The 22,623-nt window shown below is 42.1% G+C and overlaps 1 protein-coding gene across 2 annotated transcripts in view; it reads right to left on the bottom strand.

Annotated features, from left to right (window-relative positions):
* Nucleotides 1-22,385, bottom strand: part of Skap1 (src kinase associated phosphoprotein 1) — a 266,764-nt gene extending 244,379 nt beyond the window's left edge. The window contains exons 1-2 of one of the 2 annotated variants that reach the window (XM_048365024.1): nucleotides 22,283-22,385; nucleotides 8,683-8,788 (exon numbers count right to left, since the gene is read on the bottom strand). In XM_048365024.1, the coding sequence (XP_048220981.1) occupies nucleotides 8,683-8,788; nucleotides 22,283-22,328 (152 nt within the window). In that variant the 5' untranslated portion in view covers nucleotides 22,329-22,385. The remainder of the gene's footprint in view (nucleotides 1-8,682; nucleotides 8,789-22,282) is intronic. The other variant, XM_048365025.1, reaches the window with a different exon arrangement.
* Between the last annotated feature and the right edge of the window lie 238 nt (nucleotides 22,386-22,623).

Here is a 22,623-nt window from a genome sequence, read left to right as displayed (position 1 = left end):
TGCTCGGAAACTCCAGGAAGCCTGAGTTTAAAAGGTTAATTATAATGCCCAACAAACTATTTTGAGCTGAACTGCTCAAAACTGGATCATTCTAGCTGGGTGCCAGTGGCTCACATGTGTAATCCTAACAACTCAGGAGGCTTGAGATCTGAGGATCGCAATTTGAAGCCAGCTAGGTCAGGAAAGTCTGTGAGCTGTGAGCCCTAGCCTTGAGCACAAAGCTCAGCAAGAGTGCACAAGCCCTGAGTTCAAACCCCAGGACTAGGGGGGAATTGCCTTACGTAGGGATTTTGTTGTTGTTGTTGGTACCAGTTTGAACTCAGTGCCTCTCACTTGCTCAGATGGTGCTCTACCACTTGAACCAGTAGGCCACCAGACATGCTCTTTCACTGGTTATTTTGGACATGGAGTCTTGCAGATATCTCTATCTGGGCTGGCTCTGAACTTCGATCCTCTAGGCCTCACTCTTCTTAGCAGGTAGGATTACAGACCTGAGCCACCAAGTAGTATCCTATTTTTTAAAAAGCCATTTAGCCAGATTTTTGTTTTGTGGTTCATTTTTGTTCCTAAGTAGGGATTTTATAGCAACAAAGCACTAGAATCAAATTAGTCTTCTTAGCTTTGCAATATCATCATATCTCTGAGTGGTAAACTCACTACTAATGCTCTGACTCCAGTGAGAGTAGTGCTCAGCTTATGAAGCATAGTAAAGTTAGTCCAACCCAAAGGGTAAAAGCTCCATTACCTACCTGCCCCCCAGCTCACACATTTCAAAATGTGCGCTCTCTTCCCCCCCCCCCCCGCCCTCTCTGTTTTTCCTCACGTAGCCTTGCCATGTTCCTGAAGCTATCCTCGACCTTCTAGACTCAAATGGCTGTCCACCCCCTTGTCTCAGCTTTCCCAGTAGCATTGGGCTATAACCATGTACACCAGACTTGGATTCTCGGCTTCCTGACTTCTTTCCCTCCTTCCTCCTTCCCTCCCTTCATCTCTCTCTCCCGCCCTCTCCTCCTCTTCCTCTTCTTCCAGCTTTAGGCCTGGATCCTTCCAGCTAAAGACAGTGTACCCACATGTCTGGTTCATTTGTCGAGATGGGGGTTCTCACTAACTTTTTGCCCTGGCTGGCAGTAAAGTAGAATCTTTGAAGCCTCTACCTCTCAAGTAACTGGGATTGAAGATGTGAAACATGCTGCCCAGTTCCCCCCCACCCCCCACTTTTCACTCTCAACAGAGCATGCGGGATTCCGTTCAAGGAGTTCAGTGCTGGAAAGAATGATATACTGATCTATTTTTTTTCAAGTAATTTTAAAACTCTCTTTAAAAGGCATTTTCTTGAACTACAGAGTAAAATCTTAAAGACTGAACATTAAAATACCATAATATACTTTTATTATTGGACATTAATCTGAACCACCAAGGACTATGCTCATTAGTAGAAAATTGAAGAAAAATATTTTTCTACTTTTTCAATAAAAAGTTTTGAAAGGAACAGATCTCTTCATCTAATTTTTTTTAAATCCACTACTACTTAGTATGAAAATATTATATAAATAAGAATTACTTATATGAAATATTTATTTTATGGGGTGCCCAAAGGGAAAAATTTCCACCAGTTAATACTACCACAATAGCTCAGTGTAAAAAAAAAAATAGTTTCACCTCAGAAGATACCAAGATACCACCACAAGTGAAATAATAAATAATATAATCATTAGTATTTAATTGAAAGGAGAATCACACGTATCAAGGACTTTCCTCAAACAAATATATCATCAGATCAGCTTTCTTCCAAGTCAAGTTGAACCAAGTTAAGCCAAGAAATCAATGGCAGGTAATGCTGTATTAATTTCAACCTCAACACTAAGAGCAATAAACAGAATCCCTTGCCCCTAGAGACGTCACTTCCCAAAAATCTTTAATACACTTATGAAATCTCTGCATATACCCACTAACTAACAGAAAGCAGGTAGAGTAATTGGGCATCAATCAACAAGAGAACTCAGGGCCTGGTGCATGCTAGGCAAGTGCTCTCTCTCTCTCTCTCTCTCTCTCTCTCTCTCTCTCTCTCTCTGAGCTACAGCCTTCCTTTTTCTTTTTCTATTTTTTTTAAGGATAGAGAAGAAGAACAGGACTGAAAAAGGAAGAAATGAATTATTAGTCAGGGTGCTAATGGCTCATGCTTGTAGTCCTAGCTATTCTGAAGAATAAGACCTAGAGGATTTCAGTTCAAAGCCATCTTGGGCTTTTTAAGCCCATGAACTCCATCTCCAGCAAAAAGCATGGCTAGAGGTATGGTTCAAGTGATAGAGCGACAGCCATGAGCTACTAAGCAAAGCAAGAGCATGAGTTTGAGCCCCAGTTCTAGTGAAAGAAATGAATTATAAACCTTCAGGATGTAGGGCTGGGGATATGGCCTAGTGGCAAGAGTGCCTGCCTCATATACATGAAGCCCTAGGTTCGATTCCCCAGCACCACATATATGGAAAACGGCCAGAAGTGGCGCTGTGGCTCAAGTGGCAGAGCGTTAGCCTTGAGCAAAAAGAAGCCAGGGACAGTGCTCAGGCCCTGAGTCCAAGCCCCAGGACTGGCAAAAACAAAACAAAAAAAAACCCTTCAGGATGTAGTCAAATTGTTGCTATAATTTAGATAATTGAACAAGTAGGACTTCCGCATTGGTACCAAATATCCTTCTTGGTCTTTCTTCCTATAGTAGAAAGATATGAGAATTATATAGATTTTATATATATATATATATTTTATTAATTATCAAACTGAATTACAGAGAGGTTACAGTTTCACACATTAGGCATTGGATATATTTCTTGTACTGTTTGTTACCTCGTCCCTCATTCCCCCTCCCCCCTCCCCCTTCCTTCCCCCCCCCCCCCCGTGAGTTGTTCAGTTGTTCAGTTCATTTTCACCAAACAGTTTTTAAGTATTGCTTTTGTAGTTTTTTGTCTTTTTTTTACCCTGTCTCTCTCGATTTTGGTATTCCCTTCCAATATCCTGGTTCTAATACCAGTATACCCGGTTTCCAATATACTCAGATAAGATACAGAGATAATGTAGGTACAACCACAGGAAGGTGATACAGGAATATCATCAATAATACAGGCTACAGTTACATATGGCACGTTGAAAGTAGTTACAACTGTGATATAACTCGTTTCCATAACATGGAGTTCATTTCACTTAGCATTATCTTATGTGTGCGAATTATAAAGATTTTTACTCTGAATCAATTTTTTAGATTCAGATTAAGCCATGTTAAGCAGAAAATAAAGCATGAAATTTCCAAAGGAAGTCAGAATTCTTTTTATGAGGCTTATGCTAGCAGTGTATCAGATTTCACGCAGAGCACAACGCTTGCCACCCACAACGAGACATGTTCTCGAGAGTCTTTCAGCCTGTATTTTAAATGTCCTGGGTTTTGCTACATGAAGTTTTTTATTTCTCTCCTCTCAAAAGCTTATAAATCTTCTTGTCTCTTGTTGGAACTCCTTCAGTATTATTAAGTTGCACAGAAGGAAAAACTCTCCATGGTTCTGGCCTTTACTTCCAACAGTGAGCATAAATGACTAGTTATCTAAAAAAAGGGGGGGGAGGGAGGGGGCATCAAGAGAGAACTTGGCTCTACCTCAGTAATAAAAAACGTTGTTTCCTTCATCCCTCCTTCCACTCTCAATATATTATTGTTGTCAGATGACCTCCATTGGAGCAAACATTTAAGAAATGCTCTGCTGTTCCTCCCAAAGTGGAAGGATGTCATCACGCTTCTCAGTGGAGATCACGCCTGCTTCGTTCCAGGTGTTGCACATCTGGAGATAATCCTGCAGTGACTATCGTCAGACAGCAAAACTTTGATCCTAAGCCTTCCCCAAAAGGACTCAATAAAACCCTGAAATTAGCCAGGTATGGTAGTATACACTTGTAATGCCAGCACTATGGAAGCTGAAGTAGGAGGATGACAACTTCCAAGCCAGCCTCGACTTTGTAGTGAGACCTTCTCTCAAAATAACAACAAGAAAAAGAAGGAAAAAAAGAAGAGCCAGGGGCTGGTGGCTCATGCCTACAATCCTAGCTACTAAGGAGGCTGAGATCTGAGGATCGTGGTTAGGAGCCAGCTGGGGCAGGAAAGTCTGTGAGACTCTTATCTCCAATAAATTACAACAATAATAATAACCAGAAGTGGAGCTGTGGCTCAGGTGGTAGGGTGCTAGCCTTGAGCAAAAGAAGCTCAGGGACAGCTCCAAGGTCCAGAGTTCAAGCCCTAGGACTGGCACCCACAAAGAGAAAAAGGAAGGAAGGAAGGGGAGAGAGAGAGAGAGAGAGAGAGAGAGAGAGAGAGAGAGAGAGAGAGAGAGAGAGAAGGAAGGAAGGAAGGAAGGAAGGAAGGAAGGAAGGAAGGAAGGAAGGGAGGAAGGAAGGAAGGAAGGAAGGAAAGAAGGGAAAAAAAGAAAGAAAATCTGGACTCTCAAATGAAAAAGTGTCACTTTTCAGGGAGAACTGACAAGCAGTTCAAAGAACAGTAATGAAAATCACAGCTCAAGACATCAAATACCATCACAGAGCTTCACTTTCTCCAAAGCACAGAACCTGCCATCCATTTTAGTTTTGTCTTATATGGAAGGAAGACTTCTTTAGTAACACTTTCAAGCCAAAAAACCAAAATGTAGCCAGAGATACAGATACAATGTTATTGTTTTTTGTTTTTAAGACAGAGAATTGCTTTGCTATTAGAGCTGTAAAGCAGATGTGGGCTTGGGGGTTCATCTATGACTCTTGTCAGAACAACAATTTCCTGGGATCCGACACTCTAGACAACAGAAAGGTTGGCGAAGGCACTTGGTACTTTCAAGCCGTGGCAATGGAGTCACGTGCTTCAGTTTCCAGCATGTCCACAACGGAGGCAATACCACTGAATTCGGAGCCAGCCCGAAACAAATAGGGTCAAATCCTTAGAGTTTACTCTGAGCCAGAGGCCCTTGCTAATTCACTCTTCTCACCTTTCATTCTCCAGCAATGCAATGGTGAAGAAAGACGGGACCCAATTAAGAAAACAATAGAGTGGGAAGTTGAAAATATCTGTGGTATTTATATTTATCTAGTGGACTTGCACAGATTATCATGCTAGAGATTTCTTCCACATCTTCCCCCTGGAGTAGCAAAATATAATTTTAGGCAGGTATACACACACACACACACACATACACACACATACACACACTTTACCAAATCACTAAGGAATTATTGCTTTAATATGAGTAAAGATAAAACTTGGGAAATGATTTTCACTCATTCTTTTCCCTTTCCTCAGCCGTTATTCACATATGATCAATTCACAATTTTTTGTGGGTTTTCTTGTCTATGTGCTAGTATTGGGATTTGAACTCAGGGCCTTGTACTCTACCACCTCTACTTCTGAGTTTTTGCTAGTGAATTGGAGCTAAGGGTCTCCTAGACTTGTTTACCCAAGCTGGCTCTGAACATCAACCCCATGCCACGTAAGTAAATATAAAGATAAATGCGAGCCTTCAGTACTTTGAAAGCACTTTGTGTCAATACTTGTAAGTGTATAACACTGAAGAGACGTGAGACATGAGAGCTGACCAAGGGTAAGGGAGAAGATTCTGTCTAGTGAGGTAACATTAACAGGATAATGATCAGAGAGTGGAGGTAAGGCGATCTCAAGCAGCTTGCCAAAGGCAAGCTTCTTCCTTCTATTTTCTTGCGCAGTGTGGGAGTCCTGGCTCTTCATTTCCTCAGTGATCTGATGGTTATGCAGAAGTAAATAAAGTATCACCCTTCTTGCAACAAATCAATGAACAGAAAGCTCCTATCAACAATGCATATGTTCCTTAAGACCCCTGCCAGCCATTTCCTGAGTGTCCACTCTACCAACTACATAGGAAAAGGAGACTTCTCTACTCCTTCGAAACACAGCCCTCGTGTGTGTGTGTGCACGCACGTGTGTACACGAGCGTGCTTGTGCACATGCACGCACACAAGCCTAGACACATCTCAAAAAAAACATTGAAGCCAGGTGCCAGTAGCTCATGCCTGTAATCCTAGCTACTTAGGAGGTTGAGATCTGAGGATTCAGGTTCAACACCAGCCCAGGCAGGAAAGTCCACAAGATTATTTCCAATTAACAACCAAACAGCCAGAAGTAGACCTGAGGCTTGAGTGGCAGCACAGCAGCCTTGAGAAACAAACAAACCAAAACACCTCAGGGACAGCACCCAGGCCTAGGATGCCTCCCACCCCTCCTCCCCCTACCCCCAAAGAGCACTAAGAAGTAATGGGCAACTGTTGATAAGAAGTGGCCACAAATTTGCCTGACATTACTGATTTAATAGTGAAATCTAGGCCTGTCCCAGTACTGTGATAAAAATATGGAAAAGACCATAAAGCAATATGTATAGTTGTATATACATAGGACCATAGTAAAGTTGTATTTGCATTTCTCGTCACAGCTTTTCATCAACAGAAACAGCACATACACCATGCTATTCAGTTTCTCTCTCCTAGAAAACAATTGAAAAGAATTCCACCTTTTTAGGGCTGGGAATACGGCCTAGTGGTAAAGTGCTCGCCTCATGTACATGAAGCCCTGGGTTTGATTCCTCAGCACCACATATATAGGAAAAACCCAGAAGTGGCGCTGTGGCTCAAGTGGTAAGAGTGGTAGCCTTGAGCAAAAAGAAGCCAGGAACAGTGCTCAGGCCCTGAGTCCGTGCCCCAGGACTGGCAACAAAAACAAGAATTCCACCTTTTTTCCCTCATATTACCTTTATAATATTCTAAAAATACAAAGACAAACTTATGAAAATTAAAAAGCCTACAGATTAAACACACCTACTAGAGAAGTAACATTATATGGAATAGCATAGTGTTATAATACTCTTTTCAATACTCTCACAGTCTCCCCAAAATCATAGGGGCTTCCATTTTTACCAAACAATCTCTTATCTTGTGCATTCTGTTTGTTTCAATTATTCAGAGCAAGCTAGGCTGCTAATTATATAGTCCTCAGTTACTGAGGAAAATGGATGGTTAATTAGTCAGCAGGAAAGAGCCATTAAGATCCAGCGGGAAATCTTGTGAGGTTCTCTCATTCCTGGGGCAAGAGATTCTGGCTGTGCCCTTCTGAAGGGTAAAACGCCCCTGCTTCTAAGACACTAAGAACCATCAGCTATGCAAATGACATCCCAGCCCTGATCCTGCTCAGTCCAACAGTCTAGATCACAGGACCACAGGTTTAGAGAAGGCAAAAGTAGCACTCACTTATCCCTAGAACTCCTTCGCTTCCCACATTTCAAACAAGAAGTGGTAAAAAAAAACTTAGTAAAAGGGAGATTTGAATTCTCCTCTCACCTCCAAGCAAGTATATGCATCTATCAGATGTTCACATTCTAAAATGTGACGTGTGTGTGTGTGTGTGTGTGTGTGTGTGTGTGTGTGTGTTGCCAGTACTGGGGCTTGAACTCAGGGCCTCATGCTCTCCCTTAACTTTTTCACTCAAGGCTGAAATTCTACCACTTGAGCCACAGCTCCACTACCAGTGTTCTGGTGGTTAATTGGAGATAAGAGCCTTATGGACTTTTCTTCCCAGGCTGGCTTTGAACCTCAATCATCAGGCCTCAGCTTTCTAAGTGGCTGGTGAAAGGCATAAACCACCAGCACCTGGCTATGAATCTTTCTCCATGATATTCCACCACAGACTAGGATTAACACATTCTAACATGTTCAAAGAATCAACTGGATAAATCTGGTTTAAGTTTTCTTTAGAGAAAGCACTGTGAAAGCATCGTCAGTGCCCAATCCACAATGAAAATGACGTGATACTACTCGACACCTACTCATTAGTAATTTGGCACAAAACAAGTTAGTTTTCACTATTTTGTTGGTAAATGCAAAAAATGTTCAATAAAGGACAATGTAAAATGCCAAATCTTTTTTTTTTTTTTTTTGCCAGTCCTGGGGCTTGACCTCAGGGCCTGGGCACTGTCCCTGAGCTTCTTTTGCTCAAGGTTAGAGCTCTACCACTTGAACCATAGTACCACTTCTGGCCTTTTCTGTTTTTGTGATACTGAGGAATTGAACCGAGGGCTTCATGCATGTGAGGCAAGCACTTAATGCCACTAAACCACATTCCCAGCCTTAAATGCAAAATCTTAAGACATGTAATTATGAAAAATACTTTAGATGGGCATGGTGGCTCATGCATGCAATCCTAACTACTCAAGAGGTAAAGATCAGGCGGATTGCAGTTCAAGGCCAGCCTGGGCAAGAATTTCACAGATACCCTATCTCCACCAATAAAAGCTGGGTGCAATGTTATGTTCCTGACATCTCAGCCACAAGGGAAGTGTAAATGGGTGGACTGTGGTCGAGGTTAGCCTAGGCAGAAATGCATGACCCTATTCAGAAGCATACAGCAAAAGGGGCCCAGAAGTGTGGCTCAAGTGGTAGAGTACCTGCCTTGTAAGGGCAAGGTTCTGAGTTCAAAACCTAAGTACTGCCAAAAAAGAAAAGAAAAAAATTTGGTAAATTATACTAAGCTTATGGATATGGCAGGTCTGTCTTACTCCATGAATTTATACTACTAACATAGATTTTACTGATTAGAAGTTGTTTTAAAGGTTATAAAAAAGTACAATGGAACCAGTTTACACAAACCTAGCTTTGATCTGCTGAAAGCCACGTAGAATATGATCCCTCTGGTCCCTTGCACCAGCACTGAGGTTCTCATTTCGCAAACCTTCTGCTAGGAAATCTTCAGAATCTAAAAAAAAAAGAAAAGAAAAGAAAGAAAGAAAAAAGTAATTAGCCAGGCAGCAGTGGCTCACGCCTTTAATCCCAGCTACTCAGGAAGCTGAGATCTGAGGATCACAGGTCAAAGCCAGCTCAGGTAGGAAAGTCCATGAGATTCTTTAATCCAATTAATCACAGAAGTAGTGCCAGGACAGCTTCCAGGCCCAGAGTTCAAGCCCCAGGACCAGGGTGGAAGCAGGGGGGGGGGGGTGCGGGGGGGGGGGACAGGAAGAGGTCAATAGCAAAGAAGAGATTAGTAAGGGACAAAGAGGAAAAGCTAAAGGATTAAGGAAACTAATATTGTTTTCTCTCTTAAATGTTTATAGTTGCATACTGGGCACTGGTGGCTTATGTGTGTAATCCTAACTACTCAGGATGTTGAGATTTGAGGACTGCAGTTTAAAGCCAGCCCAGGCAAACAAATCCTCAAGACTCTTAGCTCCAATTAACCAGCATAAAGCCAGAAGTGAAGGGATGGTTCAAGTAGTTAAGTGCCAGTCATAAGCAAAAAAGCTAAGGGACAGTGCCCAGGCCCTGCATTCAAGCCCCAATACTCTCTCTCTCTCTCGCTCTCTCTCTCTCTCACATCCACACACACGCACACACACACACACACACACAAAATTGATACTTTCAGATCTTAATGCCGCACAACTGTACTAATAAGGTGGTGCATGTTACATTATGTATAACCAAAATTTCACATTGTGTATGTGCGTGTGTGTGACATGTTCTAATAACCCAAGACCTTGCTAAGAATTTGGAAAGCTAGTACATATACTCACTTTCCTAAACCATTTTAAATGAACACATATTTAATTATTACCAATGGAAGAAGATGGACTGTCAACTTCATAAAATTATAAAGATTACAAATCAGCCACAGAAGGTCACAGACCAATTGGAGCTCAGAAATACCAATAATTAGAGCTGAAATTTAAAAAAAATATATGGCTGAGCTGCAAAATCATGAACAAAAAGGGCAGGCATTGGAAAGCGAGACATTAATTAACAGAGATATCATCAATGAAAATGACAACAGAACGGAGTGAAGGAAGCCAAATGGAAAAGAAAAATGTGTCCCAGAGAAGGATTCTTGAATTAATGTGAACATACATTATAAAATAAGGACATGATGGAAATCTATATTGTGAAACAAATCATGTTATGTTGAAGAAAGAAATTGAGGCGGGGTGGGGGAGCTGTACACATTTCCGGAGACAAAACACATTGATAATTATTACAATTTCCAGAAATACTTGCTATCCACTTTGTTCTGCACAAAATGTCCATCATTCTTAAACAGCATATAAATAATCCAGTTTTTAAAAACTTTGCCTCCAAAAGTTGTGCCTATATATGAAACAGTTTCATATATGTTACCAAAATAATGTTGTGGATTTGTCCAGTTGGGTTACACAGTACATTTTAAAGTTTGTTTTACTTTTACACCATTCAATAATATGGAGCCCCGCCCCCAATCCTAAATAGATAGTAACCACACTAGCACTTTCTTTTTAAAAAAAATGTATTGTTATTATAATGGTGATGTACAGAGAGGTTACAGTTAAATAAGTCAGGTAAAGAGTACATTTCTTTTTGGACAATGCCACCCTTCTCTCTCCCAGCTTTTTCCTCCTGCCCCCACCCACAAGCTGTAAGTTCAACATAGTGTCCAGTGAGTATCAATGCTGTATATTTTTTACCCTTTGTTGTTCCATTTCTGTGCCTCCCCTTATACTCCCAAAGACATAGAAATGAACAAACAGAACAAAAAGAAAAACAGCAGAAAAGAAATAAACCTTGTGTCCATTTCCTGGAGTTCATTTTGATAAATATTATTTTGTATAACCAGATGTATATAGGCATTGTGCCTTTCTGTTCCTCTCCTAAGAGTGTCCTCCTTTGGTCTCACTGTGTGTGAATGCCTAGAGTCTGGTATAAGTTATTATGTCCTGGTATATTTTAGCACCATAGCATTTTCAATGAGACATAAAGCTCTGGAAGTCAAACATTTCACAAATATCTAAGGCCCATATTATGTCCACTAAAAACATCATTTAATGGGCTCCTCAAGGCTCCTTTGCCAAAGAACAAAGAATGGGAAGTTGAATGAAAAGGCAAAAATGAATAGCATCTGCAGCTTCATTAATGCAATATGTGGTAGTAACAGAAGAAAGGTCATCTCAACAGCTATAGGAAAAGCATTGAACAAAACTCAATGGCCTTTCATAACAAAGAAACCCAACAAACTGGCCTTAGAGCCAACCCCTAGTACTAGAAAAAAAAAAAGCAAAAACTTGGGGAGAGACATTAAAATAATTCAATGGAAAAGAAATAGTTTTCTCAACAGATGATGCTAGCACAACTGTATATGCCAAACAATGAAGCTAAGCCGGTGCCGGAGGCTCATGCCTGTAATCCTAGCTACTCAGGAAGCTGAGATCTGAGAATCATGGTTCAAAGCTAGCCTTGAGTTTTCAAGCTCAGAGACAGCAGCCAAGCCCTGAGTCCAAGCCCCATGACCAACAACAATGACAACAACAAAAAGAATGAAGCTAGCTAGACCTCTGTCTCACATTAACTCAACCTTGGATCAGGTGCACCAACGTAAGAGCTAAAAAAGACAAAACTCTTTGAAGAAAAATAGACAAAAATCTTTGATCAGAGTAAAAAATGCCTAGATTAGTTGAATAATGTTCTAGTTTTTTTTTATCCAATCAAGACTAGTCATAACAAGTATGTTTTTTTCTTTCAAAACATAAAGGCAATAAAACAGAAGTAAAGGTTTTAAAAAGATTTCATATAATAAAATATTAAAAAGGCAAAGCAGCATAAAAGTGAAACTAACACAATCACATATCATTGATGACAATACTGTAAAAAGCAAAACTTCTATATTTAAAAGCCAGGGCTTCTATACTGTTTCAAAAAATTGAAGGAGTTTAACTATTATTTAAAATATCCTCCCAAACTGAAACTGGAAATAAGGCTTTGTGTGAAACAGCTTAGATAAATCCTTTTAAAAGAATGGCAATAATTTATAAATTTCAAAAAACAACTTAAAACAGGCCATAGAGGGGTGTCATTAATCATGATGCACTGTACTTATAAACTGATTTGTTGAATGGTAAATCCTTTGTACAGCTAAACATAATAAAAATTAGCTTCAAGCAGGTGGCTCATACCTATAATCCTGGCTACTCAGGAGATTGAGACCTGAGGATGGTGATTTGAAGCAAGCCCAGGCAGGAAAGTCCCTAAGAATCCTATCTCCAATTAGCCAGCAAAAAGACAGAAGTGAAGCTGTGGATCAAGGGTTAGAGAGCTAGCATTGAGCAAGAAAGCTCAGGGACAGTGCCTAGGCCCTGAGTTCAAGTCCCAGAATAGGAACAAAGACAAGGAGGAGAAGGAGGAGGAGAAGGGCAGGAAGACAGAAAACAAGCAAGAAAGAAGTAAGAGAGGAAGAGAAGGAAGAGAAGGAGGGAGGGAAAGAGGGCAAAAGGAAGAAAGCCAGGTGCGGTGGCTCACATCAGTAACGCTAACTACTTAGGAGGCTGAGATCTGAGGATAAAAGTCGAAGCCAGCCAGAAAAGTTCTGGGCAGGAAAGTCTATGAGATTCATATCTCCCAACTCACCAACAAAAGCCAGAAGGGAGCTGTGGCTCGTGGTAGAGCACTAGTCTCTTTGTTTAGGATTTGATTTAAGATGGATATTAAATTTTTGACCTGGCAATTCCTTGTTCTTTCTGAGGCATTCATGTAGCCTTTTGTGAAGAAGTAAAAACTTGCTCACCAGGCTGACATCCAGCCTAACAGTTCTGTTTGAACTGGCAGGAAGTTGTCAGGAGACAGCAGAGAAAACTGCCAGCCCAATCTGCTCTCTTCCACCTGTTCTTTGTTTCTGCCCTGTGGCCCAAGAGCCATGTGGTGTTTATATTTTTAATTCTCCTTCTGCCTCATGTAGAGGAAATAATGAAAGTGCCTACTCATAACACAGAGAAAAACAAACTCCCCAAACTAAAACATAGCAAGTGTAAGTCTTAACTTTGAAATCCAGCATGAACACTTTTGCCATGCTCATTTGAGAGTCAAAGGATCTATCCTAGAGAAAGCTTCACATTGCTACAGGAAGAGACATAGATGAAGGCGTTTCCAACAGCACTGTGGGGCTAGAATAAAAATGTACATCGATAACATAAACATTCATCCACAGAAGAGCTAAATAAATTGTGAAAGGCAAACTTATATACACACATATGGGTAAATAGATTGCTTAGCTGATGTACATGAAAATATACTCAATGTCATATATTCTGCTTACTCCTACGTTGTATAACAAGTGTTCAATACAAACAAATCTGTGACTTATTTTTGTCAAAAGACTGCCAAGTGCTAGTAAAGACATGAGCATAAAATAGGTACCATCACTTTGGAAAAGTACTTAGAATTTAACATGCCCTTAGTTTAAGACCTGGTAATTCTACTCCTAGCTATTTATCCAAGAGAAATGAGTGTTTACGCACAGAAAGTGAGCTATGGAAGAATGGTCATAGCAGCTACATGCAGAAGAGCCTCAAATTGCAAAACACTCAATGTCTCTCAGTAGAAAAATGGATCAACAAGCTGGAATATGCACATAGGAGAATACTACTTAGCAAAAGAAAAAAAAATAGGAGGCAGCCCATCCACAAAACACGAGTAAATTGTGCAAACACTCTGTGGAAGGTACGTAGAGTGTCTGCTGACTGTGGGAGGCTGAGAGCAGCAACACAAATCTATTATGACAGTGGTCAGAATGTCCTGGTGGATGCAGTGGTCTCACAGGTGTATCAGGGGCGTGTGTGTGTGTGTGTATGTGTGTGCTGATGTTGACCAGTGTAACACGGAAGACTAAAGCAGCTGAGTGGAGAATGAAGCTTGGCAGTTTAGGACTCACATCGATGAGGTTCTTGGTTCAGTTTTCAGAACTGCAAAAATAAAGTGCAAAGGAAAGGAAGGAAGGGAAGGAGGGAGGGTGGGAAGAGGAAGGAGAGAGAGAGAGGGAAGAAAAGAGGGAGGGTGTGAGGAAGGGAATAAAGAGACTCACACAAAAAAGCTACCAGAAAGGAGTTGGGTCATTAACCCTAACTGGTGGCACTGATGGCTCATGCTTGTAACTCTAGCTACTCCAATGGCTGAGATGAAGATGGAGGTTCAAAGCCAGTATGGGCCGACAAATCTGAGACTCTTATCTTCAATTAACAATCAAGAAAAAAAATCAGGGCTGGGGATATAGCCTAGTGGCAAAAGTGCCTGCCTCGGATACACGAGGCCCTAGGTTCGATTCCCCAGCACCACATATACAGAAAACGGCCAGAAGCGGCGCTGTGGCTCAAGTGGCAGAGTGCTAGCCTTGAGCGGGAAGAAGCCAGGGACAGTGCTCAGGCCCTGAGTCCAAGGCCCAGGACTGGCCAAAAAAAAAAAAAAGAAAAGAAAAAAAATCAAGTGGAGGTGTTGCTCAAGTGGTAGAGCACCAGCCTTGAACAAGAGTGTAGGGCCCTGAATTCAAGTCCTAATATTGGCACCAAGAAGAAAAGAAAAGAAATTCACTTACAGGCCAATACAGTGGCCACTGGAATACTGATGAACTGAAAGGTAGCTCACAACCAAGCAGCTATTTTTTGCTTTAAGTTAATTTAAATCAAGACAGCACTAAGTTAAAGATAAAAAAAAGATCAAGGTGTAAATTCAAAGCACACCATAACTCTATGTGGAAATATCCCAATGAAATCCTTTTGTACAAATATGTGCTAATAAAAAATAGAAAAACTAACACAACTATTTAAAACAAGCAGATAAAATATGAAAAGGCTATGGCATACAAAAGCCAGCTGGTGGCTCATGCTTGTAATCCTAGCTACTCAGGAGGCTGAGATCTGAGGTTCATAGTTCAAAGCCAGCCGGGCCAGGAAAGTCCATGAAACTCTTACTTCCAATTAACCACCAGAAAACCCCAAAGTGGAGCTATGGATCAAGTGGTAGAGCACTAGCCTTCAGCAAAAAATGCTCAAGGACAGCACCCAGGCACCAGTTCAAGCCCCAGGAGCAGCCCAAAAATAAAAATGAAAAGGTTGTTAACTAGAAGGACATATTCTAATTCTTTCAATTCTTTTAAGTCATCAGAGTAAAACTATGAGTAGAACGAACACAGGATATATAATTTCTAAATCACCTGAAGGGGGAAAAATTAATGATTGCTTTAGTTCCCTCAAGGTTCTGTAACAAAATACTATAAACTGGGTAATTTATAGACCATAGCAATTTATTTTTCAAAGGCAAGGGTATGGGAAATGTCCAGCCGGTGGCCCTTAGAGAGCCCACAAAATCGTTTGGGCTGGCCCTACCAAGACAACTGCAGGCGAGACTTGAAATGCTTTTGCCTAGCAACATAAAACATAAATGCCAGCTAACATCACCCCACAAGTAACATGGCATAAATAAGGTTCAACACCCCTGCTAGAGACTGGGAAGTCCAAGATCAAGGCCTTGGTAGATGTGGCAACTGGCAAGGGCCTACTTGGTTCACAGGTGGCTCCTTCTAGGAACAAGGTAGCTCTCAGGGCCTCATTCACAAAGGTATGAATTCCACTCATGAGGGTTCACTACTTCTCAAAGATCCTAATTCCACCACATTGACGATTAGATTTCATCACTAGAACAGAGTGGTACAGTCATTCAGACTACAGCATTGATCTAAAAACTGTAAGCGGAGAACCCAAGGTATGAAACTGCACACACAGGCCAGGCTAGGTGTCTCAAGCCTGTAATCCTAGCTACTTGCGAGGCAGAGATTTGTGGATCATAGTTTGAGGCCAGCCCTGTCAGAAAAGTTCTTGCAATTCCATTGTGACCAACGGCAAGGTGCAGTGGCCTCTGTCTGCTATCCCCAGCTAGGGGAGAAGCACAATGGCTGGGTGCCCTGGTTCCCACTGGCTAGCCCCAGAGACAAGGGGAAACACAAATGAGATCACAACCCAGGCCAGCTGAGGCATAAAATGAGATGCTACCTGGAAAATAACCAATGCAAAAAAAAGGGGGGGCTAGAGGCATGGTCCAAGTGGCAGAGCACCTAACAAGGGCAAGGCTCTGAGTACAAATCCCGGTACTGCCAATATGTTACAACTTTTAACCTCTATACACATAAAAAAGATGGAAAGAGAAACACAGAAATTTAACAGTTGTTGAATGCAGGTTAAGCCTCAGCCTAACAGCAGGAATTAGAGACAAAGACAAAAATAGAAAGCAGGGTAAGGTGTAGCTCACCGTGAGATAATGGACTCAGTATGCATGAGGCCCTGGGTTCAATTCCCAGAACTCAATCAGTAGACAATCACAAAGCAGGCCAGTGACATCTATAGCAGAAAAATCCCTAAACAATTTCACAGATCTGTTAGGTATTTGCTGTGAAAGAACAACTGAATTAAAAGGTGTTTAAACAAGATCCATTCGAATAACAGATTGTTGGATTAAAAAGTGAGAAAAAGAAGGCTGAGCATGATGGCTCATGCCTATAATCCTGGCTAGTGAGGTGGTAGAGATGGGAAGGATCTTGATTCCCAGGCCAGCCAAGACAAAAAGTTGTTAAGTCCCTATAGCTGCAAACAACAAGTTTGCAAGAAGCCAGAGCTGGGGGGGGTGGTATGTGCCCTACATCCCGGCTACCTGTGAAATGTAAATAGGAGGATCATAATCCAGGCTGTTTGGATGCAACAGCCTATTTGAAAAATAACCAAAGCAGGTGCCGGTGGCTCACATCTGTAATCCTAACCACTCGGGAGGCTGAGATCTGAGGATCCTGCCTCAAAGCCAGCCCGGGTAGAGAAGTCATGAGACTCTTATCTCCAATTAACCACCAGAAAACCAAAAGGGACACTGTGGCTCAAGTGGTAGAGTACTAGCCTTGAGCTGAAGAGCTCAGGGACAGTGCCCAGGCCCAGAGTTCAAGCCCCACAACCAACAAAAATAAATAAATAATAACCAAACTCAAAAAGGACCAAGGGTGTTACTCAGGTGATACAGTACCTGCCCAGCAAGCTCAAGGTTCTCAGCTCAAATCCTCGTATGAGAGAGAGAGAAAGAGAGAGAGAGAGAGAGAGAGAGAGAGAGAGAGAGAGAGAGAGTGTCTGATCCTGCAGCTAAAATGTTTCAGAAAAGAATTTTCTTTTAGAAAAGAATCACAAACATTAACAATAAAGAGGTCTAGTACTTAAAGAAACGCTTAGCTATCTAGCCAAAGTTCCCCCTCAGTTGGAATTTTACTATAAGGGAAGGAATTTTTTTTATGGTTGGTTACGTCCACCAATACAAATCTGGAGAACAATGTGACAGGAAATGATTAATGACTGCTTCTTTGCAAAGAAGTTTAAAAATAAGTAACCATTGGCATTTGGGGACCAGTGTTAGCACAGAGCTTGCACCCACATGCAGCCAGGTTACGGATGCTGTTATTGGCTTAAATCCATATTCAAAGCAGGACTATGGTACTTGGTAGGCAGCTGGGATCTATCAATGACCAGGGTCAAGTCAGCAGACTGCATTCCAGGACAAATTGTGAACCAAAGAACTATCTTCTTCACCTCCTTCATATATGCCTCCTTTGCTTCTAACTTCAAAGATGAGGGAAGAAAGAGCAGGAAGAAGAAACTGATTACGTTTGTATCTGTGGAGCAAAGATTAGCCAAGTGCCAACTTCAGCTCTGCTTTTGTTTTCAGTGTGGTTATCACAAAACAAAAACAAAAAGATAACTCCTGCACAGGAGCCTGATTACTTAAAAACAGACTTGAATATTTCCTCCTCTTTCAATAACGGAGAAGACGTCCTTTGTTTTACTTATCTATGAGGCACTTGCTGATACTAGACTACAGGAGAGTTTGACAGTCCGTTAGTCTATCTGAAACTGCTGTTTCTGTGTTACTCTAGAAGCTTCTCATTGCTTTTCCATTTGCCAAAATATTCAACAGAGAATTTTCCTCTTTCCTTCCTCCCATCCTCCCTTGTTGCCTCCCTACCTGCTTGCCTGCCTGCCTGCCTTCCTTCCTTCCCTCTTTCCTTCCTTCCTTCCTGTTCTTCCTCTCTCCCTTTCTCTCTTTCTCTCTTTTTCCTTCTTTCTCTTTCCTTCCTTCCTTCTTATCTTTCCCTTCCTTCCTTCCTTCCTTGTTCCTTCATTCCTTTCTTTCTTCTTTCTCCTTCCTTTGTTCCTTCCTTCTTTATTCTTTTCCTACCTCCTACATCCCGAGTTCCACCAAAAATCACAACCATAATTAATGGCTCAATACTATTTTTGTATCTGAGCTTTTATTTGTCTTCTGTTTGTCCTTTTTTCTTTTAAATAACTTTATGGTTTTTTTTTCCTGATTTGAGAAGTAATTGCATGGTGTCACAACTCAAATAACACAACCATGTGTGAAATGAAAATTAGTAATTATTCTTCCCTCAGGAAAAAAAAAGTCTTGCTTTTTTCTCAAGAAGAGCAGTGTTAGCAGCTACACATGCACTGTGACTTCTTCCTACACTTACCCAAATGTACTCAAAATATGGGACTTTGGGCTGTGCTTTTGTTTTGAAATAAAATGGGGCATGATGGACACGAGTATGAATTTTGCCTTTTTCATCCTAAAAACATGCCATGAAGATAGGCACCATTGGCTCAAAGCTGTAATACTAGCTACTCAAGAGACTGAGATCTAAGGATTACGGTTTGAACCCAGCCTAGGCAGAAAAGGCTGAGATACTCTTATCTCCAATTAACCAGCAAAAAGACAGAAGTAGAGCTGTAGCTCAAGTGCTAGAGTGCTAGCCTCGAGCTCAAAAGCTCAAGGACAGCACCGAGGCCCTGAGTCAAGCCCCAGGACCGTGGTGTGTGGACACACACACACACACACACACACACACACACACACACAAAATGCCATGAACACTTCCCAAGTTAATATAAGACATAAGACAAGTAGGTAAGTAGCTATGATAGATGCAGATAGATTGATAGATAATAGGTATGTAAATATGATTAATGGTAAATAGACAGTAGGTAGATAAGACAGAGACAGTGCATTCTTTTTTAATGGGAGAAAAAGAGTCCATAAGATCAATGTGTCGTAATTTATTCAATTATCACCGCCTATTCCAACTCCTGTTAATTTGTGAATATATTTTCTGTCCTTTAATTTATGTAACAGAGTTCTAGAAGTGGGATTTCTGTGTCAAATAAGACATTTTCAGGTGTTCAAAATGTTTGCATTAAAATAAATTTATGTTAAACTTCCAAAATGGCTAGTCCTTTTCTTCCTTACACTAGATTATGGTACAAACCTTTCATAATGTTTTACATATTTTATTTTTAAAAACACACATATTATGTCAAAGAAAGAAAAAAATTGCTCCTGTCATCTCTGCTTGTGTAGTCATAAATAAATAAATGCTTAAGTTATGGCAGCAATGGCCGACATTAAATCACTGGGTAAATGTTTAGGCCTTGGTTTATAAATGTAGTAATTCATCGTGGGAACCTCATCCCCATGGCTGACCATGTGATCTCAGCAGTGTCGCAGCTCTCCTACCCTGTTACTCTCTCCCACGGGGTGACTGTATAGAGATCAGGTGCCATGTATTTCTTAATTGTCAACAGTTAACCTTTAAAAGCGTGTAGCAGGGAGACAAGTGAACAGCAACAGATGACAAACAGCCCTTTAGGTTTCTAACATCCACAAATTATTGGTATCACAATGAATAATTCAGCTTGTCGACCCCCAAAGACTGTGTCCCTTCAAAAAATAAAAATTAAGCTAGGAACTGGTGGCTCATGTCTATAATCCTAGCTACTCAAGAGGTTGAGATCTGAAGATCGAGATTTGAAGTCAGCCTGGGCAGGGAAATCTACAAGTCTTTTCTTTCCAATTAACCAGCAAAAAGCCAGAAGTCAAGCTATGGCTCAAGTGGTAGAGTATCAGCCTTGAGCAAAAGAGCTAATGGACAGTGCCCAGGCCTTGAGTTCGAGCTTGAGTACTGGAACAAGAAAGAAAAGATTAAAAATTCAAGTTAGAAAACCTATAACCAGTCTGCTATATTATTATACAAACCTGCCAAAAACATACTCTCCAACTCATCGGTTGACTTCAGACTCAAACCTATAATTGCAAACTTCAAAAGACAACGTCCATAAAGAAATAACTGTAACCAATGAAGCTCCTTAAAATTTAACCCTAGACTCCTCCTTCTATTCTAAGGACCTGAGTGCCAGCATAGATTGTTAAGACACAGCAAGTTCGATGGCAAAGTATGTGACATGCAATTAATCTCCATTCATACCCTGTTCTACTTGTCAGCAAACAAAGATTCTGCTTTAGAAGGAGATCTGAAGACTTCAATTAAAAACAGTCAGCTAACAAGAAAATAATCCAAGCTAAAGAAAGGTGGCAGGTGTAGAATGAGTTGTTTACCAAAGTGTCCGTTTTGAACAATAAAGAAATGCACATCAAAAATGGTGAAGGAGTGGATTTCATTGCAAGCATCTGAAAATAAAAGGGAATTTTCAGCCAAGGCTGTACACAAAACTACAATATGGGGTAACAAGCTTGTAAAGGAGGCTTCCTCCCATCAAATGATAGACACCCCTAAAAAGGATTACTTTATATCTGCCAAGCACTTGAAAAACAAAAATCGTGGGCTGGGGATATAGCCTAGTGGCAAGAGTGCCTGCCTCGGATACACGAGGCCCTAGGTTCGATTCCCCAGCACCACATATACAGAAAATGGCTAGAAGTGGCGCTGTGGCTCAAGTGGCAGAGTGCTAGCCTTGAGCGGGAAGAAGCCAGGGACAGTGCTCAGGCCCTGAGTCCAAGGCCCAGGACAGGCCAAAAAACAAAAAAAAAAAACAAAAAAAAAAAATCGTCACCTTCCTCTGCAAGTCTCCTACACGAGTGGTAACAGGAAAAGGAAAGGCTGGTTGGCGTTTCCATAGAGGCCTGTATGATGCTCTTTACCCTAGCATGTGGTTTAGTCCTGAGGTTCAGTCATATCGGAATCATCAGAGAAATGGACTTTGGAAACTTCACCTCAAAAGAAATGCCTCGTTGACAGAAGTGATCCAGAATGGAAATAGTGCTACACACAGAAACCAAGAGGACTTGCCAAATATTTGATTAGGAGCCATTTATACCAAGATAACAAGGTAATGGAGATATAAAACCAATTAAATGGAGAGAAACTGAAGAAAACAATGAAGCTTGCCAAAAATATGACCTACCCAAAGCAGGCCATCTGTTAAATATGTGTCAAACATGTCACTTGAAGGCCAAAAAGCCTTAGTTCTGTATAGTTTCCTCCTGAGATCAGTAGGCAAATGCAGAGCCCAGGCTTCTGCCCTCCCCGGAAGGTGAATTATGGAAAGCAAGTAAAAAACACTCTCCCTGTGTGAGCCAAGCCACAGGGTGCAGGGGGGAAGTATGTGTGGAGTCTTCTAGTGAAGCCTGGATTCTTATAGGATGAATTAAGTGCTATCGTTTGAAGGAGAAACTATTACAAGGGGGACACAGGTCTGTAATCCTTAGGAGGTTGAGATCTAGAGGCAGAGGTTCCGAGACAACTAAAGCAGAATAGTTTAAGAGACTTCATGTTCAAAAAAGCCAAGCTAGAGGACTGGGCTCAAGTGGGAGCATGCTAAAGGGAGGAGAGGGAAAAAGAGGGGAAGGGAAGGGAGGGGAGGAGAGGGAAGGGAAGTTCTTTAGGTTGGATAATGAAGGCCCTACAAGTCTGCAGGCTGGTTAAAAGGAGGCCTGGGAGCCTGGTACTGGTGGCTCATGCCTGTCATCCTAGCTACTTAGGAGGCTGAGGTCTGTAGATCACCAGCCTGGGCAGGAAAAGACTGTGAAACTCTTGTCTGCAATTAACCACCTTAAAAAAAAAATAAATAAATCCAGAAGTGGAGCTGTGGCTCAAATCAGTAGAGCACTAGCCTTGAACAAAAAAGCTCAGGGACAGCACCAAGGCCCTGAGTTCAAGTTCCACAACTGACAGGGGTAGGGGGGTGGGGCCTGGGATTTCAGCACTGACAACTCACAGACCCATGACCAGGCTTGCGAAGGTTAGCCTGGGAGGACGGAGGAGGGAGGAGGGAGGAGGTCAGGGGAATCCTGGGGAGACAGGACAGGTTGAAGCCCAGGTAAGGCGGCTGGGGAGGACCAGGAATCTGGTTGCAGTCACAGCTGCCCTTAGAAGCCTGGGAGGTGGCATGGAGGGGTGGAGACACCTAGAGGGAAAAGGGGAAGTGTGGAGCTCAGGGGGAGAGGGATGCTGCTCCGGACTCCAGAAGCGTCCAGGCTGTGGGAGGCGGTGCGCGAGCCGTGGGGCTGCCCCGGCTATGCCCCGATGGCTTCTCCTGTGCCGGGTCAGGGTGGGGGAACCTGGAGCTGGGCCCAGGGCATTTACCTTCCAGGAGCCATCGGATCTCGTCTGGGAGGGCGACGGCCTGCATGGGGCCGGCGGGAGAGGGGCCTGGGCCTGCGGGGACCGCGGGGGCACCGGTGTCTCTGGGGCCTCGGCTTGGGGCGCAGCTACGGGGCGGGGCCAGGGGTTGCGCTCAGCTCAGGAAGCGGCGCGCGCAGCGAGTCCTGGGCGGGTGCAGGTGCTGGCTGCACTCGCGCTGGGGGACCCCTAAATGGAAAAAAGAAACCTGGGGCACAGGGAGCAACTCACTATGCAAAGCCAGTGGTGCGCTTCTGTGGACCTCATCACCAAAATAAAAGACTGCCCGGGACTCCACGGAACCA

This window comes from Perognathus longimembris, chromosome 17 (genome assembly GCF_023159225.1).
Source record: "Perognathus longimembris pacificus isolate PPM17 chromosome 17, ASM2315922v1, whole genome shotgun sequence".
NCBI lineage: Eukaryota > Metazoa > Chordata > Mammalia > Rodentia > Heteromyidae > Perognathus > Perognathus longimembris.
The sequence above is the reverse complement of the archived record's forward strand: the minus strand, read 5'-3'. Positions and strand labels throughout refer to the sequence as shown.